The 11,379-nt window shown below is 40.7% G+C and overlaps 2 protein-coding genes across 2 annotated transcripts; both read right to left on the bottom strand.

The window, feature by feature from the left end:
* Positions 1 to 271: 271 nt before the first annotated feature.
* Positions 272 to 2,102, bottom strand: LOC146300597 (tumor necrosis factor receptor superfamily member 11B-like). The gene is made up of 4 exons (XM_084703939.1): positions 2,067 to 2,102; positions 1,451 to 1,826; positions 989 to 1,171; positions 272 to 849 (listed from the first exon to the last, which is right to left on the bottom strand). The coding sequence occupies exons 1-4, from the start codon at positions 2,067 to 2,069 to the stop codon at positions 554 to 556; spliced, it is 858 nt and encodes a 285-aa protein (XP_084560065.1). The 5' UTR covers positions 2,070 to 2,102; the 3' UTR covers positions 272 to 553.
* A 671-nt stretch (positions 2,103 to 2,773) lies between these two features.
* LOC146300596 (tumor necrosis factor receptor superfamily member 11B-like) lies at positions 2,774 to 11,173 on the bottom strand. The gene is made up of 5 exons (XM_084703934.1): positions 11,052 to 11,173; positions 6,981 to 7,350; positions 4,736 to 4,951; positions 3,854 to 4,078; positions 2,774 to 3,649 (listed from the first exon to the last, which is right to left on the bottom strand). Exons 1-5 carry the CDS (start codon positions 11,097 to 11,099, stop codon positions 3,258 to 3,260), a joined length of 1,251 nt encoding a protein of 416 aa, XP_084560060.1. The 5' UTR covers positions 11,100 to 11,173; the 3' UTR covers positions 2,774 to 3,257.
* Between the last annotated feature and the right edge of the window lie 206 nt (positions 11,174 to 11,379).

The raw sequence follows: 11,379 nt of genomic DNA, 5'->3' as shown, positions 1-11,379 counted from the left end.
AGTTTAGTTTCAAAGGTCAGGGTAGGTAGTTTAGTCTCACCAGAAGAGAACTTGGTCTAAAGAACATACGTTTGAAAGTAGTTTAGGGATGGAACACCTGACATATCGATGTTGTGGGATAAGCTCAAATTGGAGTTTTGGGTTAGCAGGCTATGGCGGTTTGCAGTGGAGCCTTTAACCTATGGGTTAGAGTAATGCTGTAGCCTGGAAAATAACCAGAAATGAAGATGTTAAATATGGATGAGGCATTGGCATAAGGAGTACGGAAAAGGAACTGGAGTGACTTGTTGTTTCTATGACTACATGTACATGTTATAATGTATTCCATACTTTGTCATGGGTGGTATTTTAATGTTAAATTCTTATTTAGAGAGACTAAACAAACACAAGACATTCATTGTACTTGTGATCAATCAAACCAGACTGCTATTTAAGGAAAATTGGTATCCAATATTCAACATATAGTTAGGATGTCAACATGGTCCTTTGATCAGGTTACAACAGTAAGAGTAATAACACAAAGTCTTGCCACATTTTACTGCTGAGACTAGATTTACTGACAATGCTGGTCCATAATTCTAATCCTTCTCTCTAGTTGTTGAGCTATGTGCTTTTGATTGGATTTCCTCAGCCATTCAGGGAGTCTCTTGAGGTCTTCTTCTGGAGCTTGTCTGATCAGATTGAGGATTGGCTCTTTCTGTCTGGAAAAGTGTTTGTCCAACTGTATCTGGACCTGCTGATTGGTATGTGGGAGCAAGAACCTCCAGAGCAGCTCTTTCATCTTAGGTCGGTGAATTCTTTGATGAGAGAAGAAGTGAAGAAGGATAGTTCGGGTATGTGTCCTGTCACCTGCCCAGGGGGGAAAAAGTGTAAAGTCTATTTTGAGAGGAAGAGAGACATCTTGCAAACAACTCAAACCCCCTGATAACGCCATATAAACATTGCGTTACAATCAATAATTCAAAATTGCTATCTTTGTGAAGCTTACCTCCATCTGTAGAATTTTCACAAGAAGCACAAGTATTATCATGCCTGCTTGTGCCTCTGAATATGGTTTTGAGTTCACGAGAAGCGCAATCAGTGTGATTTTTACACTCCAAGTGCGAGGATGAGACAGAGGAGAAGAAGCCTTTTTGGCACCGCTCACACTCGGTGTCCAAATTTGTGGTACCTTTGAGGAGAAATGTACATTGTTTACCTGGATTGGTAACGTAATTTAAGTGTAATATAACTCAACTAATTATTTCAAAAAAACACTCTGAACTTGTATTTGGGTTATTCACAGTGGTGTTGACACATTGAGCCATGGTTCGAGAAATCAGCACATATGCGTAATTGTTATGCAATGTTAAATACTTGAGGACCTCAAGTTGAGGTAAACTTGATTTCAATTAAACCGGTGAACGCATCTATTACATTCAAGTATTTGACATAGATCTATCTTATGTACCTCTCCTTTTGACACCGTAGCCAGCGGGACACTCTGAGTGTTTGATACACATGCCTGCGAACCAGTAGTAGCCCTCGTTGCACTCACACACCCTGTCGTGGGTTGATGAGCAGTCCTCCTTTATAAACTGATTATGTACACAAAACGTACTGCAGTACAGACATTTGGGCAGGTAATTCCAGTACTCTGTGTAGTGGTTAGGTGGACACCTGTGGCACTCTGTCTGTGAGGTTGCGGTACAGTGAGCAGACATGTGATATCCAGCTGGACAACGATTACAGGTGATTGATTGCCCGGTGACAGGGTCTAGGTGCTCATAGCTCGTAGTCCCACCGATGTACTCCATAAAGGTAAACATCAGCACAATGAGAAACCACTGAGGATAAATTGTTCAAATTAACAATATAAATAATTCAATAATATATTACTACAATACTATTATTTATACTATATTATTCAAATGTAAAGTTGAATTCAGTCGTCCACAAATAGAAATCATCATAGATCAACTAATGATAAATTGCATCATTGGTAGACTAATTTATTGTGCAATGTCATTGCATTTATGCTTTCAGCAAATTCTCCCTTTTTCAGAAAAGCCATATCTTCAACTCACCATGTTTATGTGAGTGGTATGCAGGATGTCCTCCACAGTGACTTCTGATGTGTTTGACTAAGATGCATCTTTGTTTTTATAGGCCAGGGCCAAATGGAAATACACATTTAGAGAAGTGAAAGGGATGATATCTATCCAAAAGGTCAAATCACTTCCTTGGATAGGGGAAAGTGAAAGCTGGTGTTGTCTGTGTGCACATACAACAAATTGAAATGCAACCAAGAGGATGTAGCGATACTTCCTTCTAATACTATTTTGTTTAGGATAAGGTGTGGTAGAGATCAAATGTGTCATATTACAAATGTGTCATACAAGTTAGAAATTAAAAAAAATGAAATATTTGGGACAATTCTATTTCTATTTACATATAATTCCATATGTGGTATGCACATGAAGAAAATCTAAAATAATTATTAAAAAATTGTAAATGAGATGCATACTTCTCTACACTGTCAACTATCGCAGATTATTTCTTAGGACAAAGATAATCACAGTTTTAATTAGAGTCACTGCGGGATAAGCCCACACATTTGTACTCTCAAAAAGAGAAAAAGATATGGGAGACAGACTCCAGTCTAGGAGTTATCCTATACTTGTGAATGTGGAAGTATTGGTTCATGTGTAAATATAACCCAATGACAAATACAGTGGCACTTACATGTTGAGTCAAGCTTGCAGTAAAATAGTCAGTGAATATACTAGTATCAGTCAAGCTATAACATTGTAGAGGGTACAACTATTCTAAGAACATTTTTATTCTGATAGTTTGGCGATAGTTTGGCGTAGTGTTCACAAAGTCACACAGCAAATGCACAGTAAAGATGTTTACACAACATGAAACACAAACACACAATGTCAAACATGTAACTTGTAGCCTTTAGTATCCAGTTTTGTTATCATGTATAAAAACAAGCTTTAACAATTTCAGCCAAGTAGAACATTTTAAATAGAAAATAATTGCACTCCTTTGTACATTCATAAGAAGCTGACATCCTATAAAAAGTGAAAACAGTTTCAATGTCAGCAGTCCAAAAACAAAATAGCGGAGGGATACATTTCATTATGAAAGGAACTCCTTCCAAGTTAAACAGTGAGAAGCAAGATAACCTCCCTTCCCTTCATTCCTCTTATCCAGAGTATTTACATCAGGTAAATAATGAACTTCACGCAACCCAGTCCTGTGGTTAACTACTATTCATTGAAAGGCTTGGTTTTGAAGCAGGAGCTATCTTGAACCATGCTGAGGAACATTTTCTCGTACATTTTGTGTATGGACGAGCTGCTGATGATGCGGCTGATCCTCTTGATGCTCTTGAGAAGGTGTCGCGGAGAGCCCTGGCCCCGTAGAGTCCTCAGACAGTGGGACAGACCCTTGGCCAGCTCCACCCCTGCATTCTGTCTCTTCCATAGGTGAAGTAGTTGTAGGATGTACTGTTGGGAAGAACAGGAAGTGACCACTGCATGCACATCCTCCTTGCACACTTTGACCCCAGGTAAGCTGTTGCTGATGACCATGAGGTCATTCAGGGTCAGGTTCTTCAGCTCCGTACAGCGGGACACCCTCCTCTCGCAGTGTTTGACACCTGGTTGAAAAAGGAGAGAATCCGATTAACATCAGCGCACATTGAAATGCAAATATCCTAAGAAAGCTTTGAAAATAGTATTTACAATTTACTCTACAGTTCTCTCCTCTTTTCATAAGACACATAATATTTTTGCTCCACGTTCACAAAATTATAATTGTTTGAAAGAGGTGCCCTTTTTGAATATGTTTATTTAAGTCTGACCTTGTATGATGCCATAGAGTTTGTCCTGGTCTTTGTTCTGCTCCTTCCACAGAAGCAGTAGCTGCAGTAGAAGCTGCTGTGGGCTACATGCCTTCTTAAGCTTCTCCAGGCTCTTCCGGTCTACCTTGCGTCCTGGTAAACTGTCTAGCAGGCGCTCCAGGGGAACCGAAGACAGACGCAAGGACGCCAGAGACTGGAAGATGGCCTCCTCACACAGAGTGACGTCTGCAGGGAGGGAGGGAAAATTAAGAACTAAGACTTGACTGACTGGCTTGCATATAACAGTTGACAGATTACTCCTCTCATGACTTTGTTTAATCTTGCGGAAGAATCACACGTTGTGCCATAGCATGTTCTGGAATACTGAGTAATGTTTGAACTATGAGTTGTTGTGTGTATCTTCTACACAAAAGGCTAACTGGCCCATTTCCTGCATGTACTCTAAATCAGACAGACATCAAGAAACCCACATTTCCCAAATCTTGTCTACTCATTGGGTCAAAACTTTTAGCTGCTTTAAATTTTACATTTAATTTCAAGATGAATATAGAATTCATTGCAAATAATCTAATAACTGAAACTGAAAGAAGTTTGGAGCAACAGTTTTTGTGAAGAGACACTGCTCAGATTCTATGTTCTCGGGAGGTCAATTATGCCAGTGGTTAGTCAGTGTTGTGTTGTTCATGTGAATCTCCACTTCATGGACAAATTGTTGGGCAGTTCACGTCCAATCCCAACATTTCTACAAACTATTCTGTACACTTGATTTGGCTCACAGATTCTGATTTCCAATTCCTAATGTCCTGTCAGTGTTGCTATTCCGAATAGGTTTAGTTAGCATTAGCTTTAATTATGTGTACTTGTAGGGTGAGGAAGACTCACCTGTCTGGCAGAGCGTGTGTTGTCTGGAGCACTCCAGGTCTGTACTCTTGGCTTGGTTGTCACACTGGCTGTCCTGGGAGGTGCTTCCAGCCCGCAGGCTCCTCATGCCCAGCTCACTGCAGTTTGTGTGGGGAACACAGGGCTCTGTGGGTGAGGCCACACTGGAGAAGTAGCCCTGGGGACAAGGTTCACACACGGTGTCACTCTGTGGAGTGCCTGCAACATAAATACAAACCATTCAGGACAATTAACTTGAGAACCGCTGATAAAACATCAAAAAGGGTTGTGTCACATTTTGGTTGTGTAAATACAGCAGTGAGCAGTTTCTTAGCTTTCCAGTCTGTCATGATGCAGTCACGTCTGTTGCCGGGAAGGTCATCTTACAGGGATACAAAGCTTCTGACAGAAACCAAGTTGGTTCATACTATCTGCTAACAAACATACTGTTTGGTACACACTCTGACACAATTCTTTTTTTAGACATTTCTATATCCTGTTTTCAAATGTGTCATTTCTCTAGTTACTATTCACAGATCCCTTTTCAGAAGAGGCAATAACCACATCTTCCTTCTTTTTTTACTTGACAGAAGAGATGTCAGTTCTTCATGCATTGGGTTTGACCTTTATGAAACAGGTGGGGGGGTTGAGTGTCCTAAATATTTGGGAAGCTTCAATCTAGCACTAAACCACTGAAGATTTCCCTGAGATCCATTTGCTGTATGTAATTGGACATTCGAGTTACAATGGTCATTGTTATATGAATACATCATATTAAACTTCCTTTCTCCACAGATGGGCAGACCCTGTATATATATGCAATCTAGAGGAGAAAGGATTGAGCCAGGGATGGAAGGATGTTTCTGGTTAGCAGTCTTTTAGTCTCAAAGCCACAATAAATCTAAGATGATGATGCCAGAGCAAGCCAAACGTTCCTCTGTGAGATGTGAGGAAGGACCTAAACTGTTGTTTCCAGTCATTCACATCCAGATACAAGTTATGTGATGTGTCTCAATACCCATACTACCATTTAGAATGGCCGACAAAGATTTAGAATCTGCCATAACATAGTATGACTAATACAGCCATTAAGACATACTATGTGGTAACATTACTCAGTTGGCAAACCAGACTGCTTATTTGGGTATTCACAGCACAATACACAATGCAAGAGGGATCAACCATGGAGAAGGTATGACAGAGGAGCACTACGAACCAGTCCCAGTTCAAGCCATGACTTTATGACAAAGTTGCATTGTATGCATGCTGCCTTCAACTCTCTCTCTCTGTCAATATTTCCACAACTTTGTTTCTAAATTATTCAGTACAATGCCATGACCTGAATCAAAAACACAACACAGCCAAGACCTTTCAATGGAAATGACTACATTGCCCTCTCCTGGAAAAAGGTATAACAATTTAACCACACCCAAAGTTTGAGAGAGAAACAGTCCAACTTTGGTTACAAGGTATTTGCAGTATACAGGATGAATGTTTTACATTTGGAAGCCTAAATGTAGGGTTTATTTTCTGGTAATGTAATTGAAGGACTTAGATATGTATACTTTAAAACTCTTCCCTCTGGGAATTGATGTGACAGACAGAGAGAAGAAATGTCTACTTAGTGACCTGAAAATCTCCAATCATCGTGTATTGTACAAAAAATACAGTTCTTTGACCCAAAGAACAGTCACTTGTGAAAGTTGGAAGTCCAACTCTAGCCCAACTCTCAGACTAGAACATAATGGGATGAAGTTTGGGATTAATACACAAGAAGAATAAGAGACTACCCATCAGGACTACAAAGTCAAGATGATACTGTTGCAGCTATAGAGTTTTAAGGTTGCAGCAGAATCATCTTATAGAGGTAAGGTTGTGAGAACACATGCAGAACAGGATGTCAATTTTTTCTGAATATCAGCAGGCAGTGTTATTCTTCCTAATTAGAAGGTGTCAGTTACACACACATACACACATCCCCTCTAAGAAGGAACTAATTACAACTTGGGCCCATTGAAACAGTATGATCAGAATCAAACAAGCTAACTCATAACTTACCTAACCACTTTAATATGAAGTTACATACAGTGAACAGTAACCACACTTTTGGGTGACTGAATTAGGCAAAAGACAACAAACTAAAGTTAGTAACTAGTGTAAGTGAGCTTCATACACACATGAAACATAGATGAAAGAAGATGATACAAAATCACAAAAAACGGGATGGACAGTTCGCAGACAAACATACCCAGAATGACGGCTCCATTTCCAGGTGCACAGGTGCTGTGTTTGATGCAGAACTCTACCACAAGGTGGAACCCAGGTCCACACTCACACAGCTGGTCATGGGTGCTATTACACTCCCTCTTCACCAGCTGTCTCTCCTTGCAAACAGACGTGCAGCGCTGACACGACTCGCCCCAGTGCCAGTCGTCTGAGAACCGGCGCTCAGGGCACAGCATACAGATAGTGGGCTCGTCTGCGGTGCAGTGGTGCCAGACAGCTGTGCCGGGAGGACACTGGTCACACTGGAGGAGTTCAGAGGTCAGGGGGTCAAGGTGAGAATACTTGGGGCGTGGTGCCGGCTGGAATGCCCAAGAGAGGGATGCTGTGAAGAACTGTGAGAGGAGGGGAAGAGGAGGGGGGAGGAGGGGGGAGTGGGGGAGGAGAGGACAGGAAAGGGGGAGGGGGTGGAGTGTAGGATAGAGAGTGAGAGAAGGGGGGAAGAGAAGGGAGAGGAGGAAGAGATGAGACAGAAGGACATCAGCATTTAACGGCATGTTTTTACAATGTGTCATTCTAGTTATGTCACTGACAACATGGCTCAAGATTCTGAAGGATACAGCCAAATCATTTTCAAATGGAAAAAACTTACACCAAACACCTTTCTTAAGTACAGAATCATGGCAGTTCAATACTTTCTTTTCAAAAGTGTGAAATACACATGTAAATAGAACCAAAAAAAAAGACTTGCATGCAAGTCTGAAGCCCCAAAAACCAACAAATAACATCCGGACCCTGAAAAATCCTGTTGACTCCCCATACTGTTGCCAAAAAGTCAGAAGCCAGGTCTGTTGCAGGGGGTCTATATGTGGCGGCGGCACATCGTTGAAAACAATTTGATGTGTGGACTTCTCCCTCCCCATCCCCCCTCCAACACACACAAACCACCATGTGTGCAAAAGCCATTGAGAACACAGTTTTCCTCACTTCTCTATATATGCCCTGCCCTTCACCCAAAGCCAAAGGAAAGGTTACTGGGATTTCCCAGAGACCCCCGTCCTGTAGAATACATGACCACTGTCTCCACATCAGTTTCCCTGTTAACTCGACCACTCTGTTGCTCTCCACATCAAACTTTAAGCAGGCCTGACCAATCAAGTCCTCTCATTATCATGTGAATTATTTCATCCCTACAGGTGAATGAAGTATTTAAGTCCTATTGATTCATCATTCATGAATGCAAAAGAAAATCATCAAGCAGTAAATAAGATGTTGAACTTTTCACTTTTCAGTGTTTCCTTAGAAGTTAGCATCTGTCGATGGCTGCAAACCAAAATTACATGCTGCTACTGGGCATCAAACAACCATAATTGCACCGTTCCAACGATCTGAGGGAAAGTTACAGAGGATGTCTCAGTGGCCTGTAGCCAGCCTGGAGAGGAATGTTTGATTTCAAAGTATGCTGAAACACAGGACATTCCCTCAATCTCACTGAACTGATTGATTCTTTACCCAGAGCTCTGGGAGATGCTATTGAGTTTGTTAGCATTCAGAGCCCTAATTATATGAACTTCACAGGACAGGGTTTAGGGTGTGATTTACCACCTAAACAGAACTTTATACAACTCAATCCATAATCTCAATCCACTGATAGTAACACTTTGCGCTCTGTCAAGACTCCAGCCTACTTCAGAGAAACTCAGTGTTTTACATTTACATTTAGTCATTTAGCAGACGCTCTTATCCAGAGTGACTTACAGTAAGTACAGGGACATTCCCCCCGAGGCAAGTAGGGTGAAGTGCCTTGCCCAAGGACACAACGTCATTTGGCATGGCAGGGAATCGATCCAGCAACCTTCTAATTACTAGCCCAACTCCCTCACCGCTCAGCCATCTGACTCCCAGTTTTTAAACCATTCGCTGTGTGGGATTTGAAGTGCTGACTGTTGATTGCAGATAATTAATCTAGCAAGATAAGAGCATAATACCATAGCAGGTATGGACGCACACACAAGAACAGTTACAGGCACATGTGCATGCAGACCCCCCCCCCCTCCACCCACACACACAAACACACACTTACAGATACCACCTGTGCGCTATTGGTTTTCCTATAACGAAGCCACCTGTTCAGTACAATCACACGGGAAACCCAGCATCACCCAGCACTGCAGTCCTTTCTAAAAAAGGAAGATACAGCTAAACTGTACATACACAAGCCTCATGACATAACAGCTTGTGTTATGTTAATGAGTCTTAATGCTCTTGGACACATCTATGGTGAAGTTCCTGGGGTCACAAGATGTTGTAGATCTTACAATATCACACACCCACCCTCAGGTATAGCCCACATAACTGTTCAATCAGGACCCATATTGTGTCCAAGAATCACTGTGCTATTTACCATGGATATGGTAAATAGCACCATTCCAAAACGTTACTATCCAATAACCAACAGCCTCTTAGTCCTCCTCCTTATCTCTACCTGTAATACTCTCAAACCTCTGCTACTACAGGTTTGCCTTGTAAGATTAAATAAACATCACTGCTAAAGAGATTAGATTTAGATTCACGCTTTTTCTTTCAGTAACCATTCAATTTATGACTGCTTGTGTGTACAAATAAACAAATAACTAAAAGAACTACTAGGAAAATGTTTTTGTGTTTTATCTGTTTACGCTGGAACATTACAGCCAATGCAATGCAACATAATTTGATTAAATTCCTTTCCATTTGACCAAGTTGATAAAATTCCTCTTTGGTCATTTGCATTGCATTGGCCATGCTAATACATTTTCACAGCAACTCCCACGCAGAGGTGACATAGGACTTTATCTCTATCTCTTTATCCCTCTTTCCATCTCTTTCTCTACACACCTGCACACCTTGGTATTAGTATTGCTGTAGATGGAAAGACTACGCTGACCAGCACTTAATCTCAAGCAGTTGAAAAGGGGAAGCTAGACTTCAATTTCTTTTCAGGAGTGTTCCTTTTTTAATAAACAGGGCATCGGGTTGTGCAGATATACAGTATGTGACCCTTTGATACTCTACTCTGATCTCTGTGAGAGCGGCTTTTTTTAGGGAAGTTAGACTTAACTGCCATCCTGGAACATAGGGCATAAAGATAAAGAACTTAGAGATAACAGACTCTGATACATTATTTACATCAAGCAAGCTGAAATGACTCTATTGTGGGAGGATGCCTGTGTACACTCTCACTTTTAGCCTCACGTCAAATGAGGCTCACACACACACACATGCACACAGACACACACACACACACACAAAAACATCTCTCTTTATCTATGTTCAGAAAGGTAAAACTGTTCCTCTCACATAGTCTAAGCTCAGTTTCTACTCTGATTCACATCTCAACACAAAACATCACATATGCAAATGGTGTGACCGGAGGCCATGCAAAACACATCAGACCTGGAAGTAACTGGTATCCAAAGGCTCCAATTCAGCAAACACAGGTTGTGGCACTTTAAAGTAAGACACACCTGAATCTAGGAATTTTACCGGGGTCATATGCCTTTAAAATTTACATTACATCATAAAAATGAAGTCAAAAAGATAACACAACATCATATCAATCAGGTACATAATGTATTTTGATTAGTTAATTAAATTTAACTAATAAAGTTGCTCAAAATGTAAAGTGAATTAGGCTATAATGCAAATTATCAACATTACATAGAACATCTAAACTACTATTACAACTATAGGCTATAACTCAGTGAATCAGTGATATTGTAAACCGATGTACGTTGGGACAGCAGCTCAGAATAATCACGCACGATTGGTAAGCATCTTGGTCATAAATAAATACATCGCTTATAATTGAAAACGACAGGCTAGCCTAATGTACCTGGCTCCTTACGGGAATAGACAATATTTTATAGTAAACATGGATAATTCTTTGATACAGTTTAATCCACGACCGAAATTCATACTGTTCAATAGTTCACTTGCCGAAATTGTCCACAAAAAGAAGGCATTCACAAGTAATAACCCAACTCCTACTGTAGCGTAAGGGCAGCAACTGTTTTCCCAAGAGAAAACAAACTAAGCATCGTCCAAAGTTACTCACCACAAACAGTTTCATTGCTGGATGTGATTTCATTATCCGTACGTTCATCTCTCCTAAAATCAACTCCGGTAGGAAAGTATCGTTTCCATACTTATACTGCAGTGGGGATGAGGGAAGTGTGCCCACCCACTTCGATGGCATTTCCACTAGCGGGGTGCGCTCTCTCCACAGACTTAAAATAAGAGCATCCTCACTGTGATAGGGTTGCTACTCACATACAGTAACTGAAGGAGCCCTTCTCAATAAATGAAATGCCATTTACTTACAATTAAATTATTTATGTATTGTATTTACATTATTGTTTTTGATGTTGTATTTTTGTCAATAA

The sequence above is a fragment of the Hypomesus nipponensis genome, chromosome 2 (assembly GCF_054491055.1).
Source record: "Hypomesus nipponensis isolate SF chromosome 2, ASM5449105v1, whole genome shotgun sequence".
In the NCBI taxonomy this organism is placed as follows: Eukaryota; Metazoa; Chordata; class Actinopteri; order Osmeriformes; family Osmeridae; genus Hypomesus; species Hypomesus nipponensis.
Note: the sequence above shows the minus strand (reverse complement) of the source record. Positions and strands in the feature narration are given on the sequence as shown.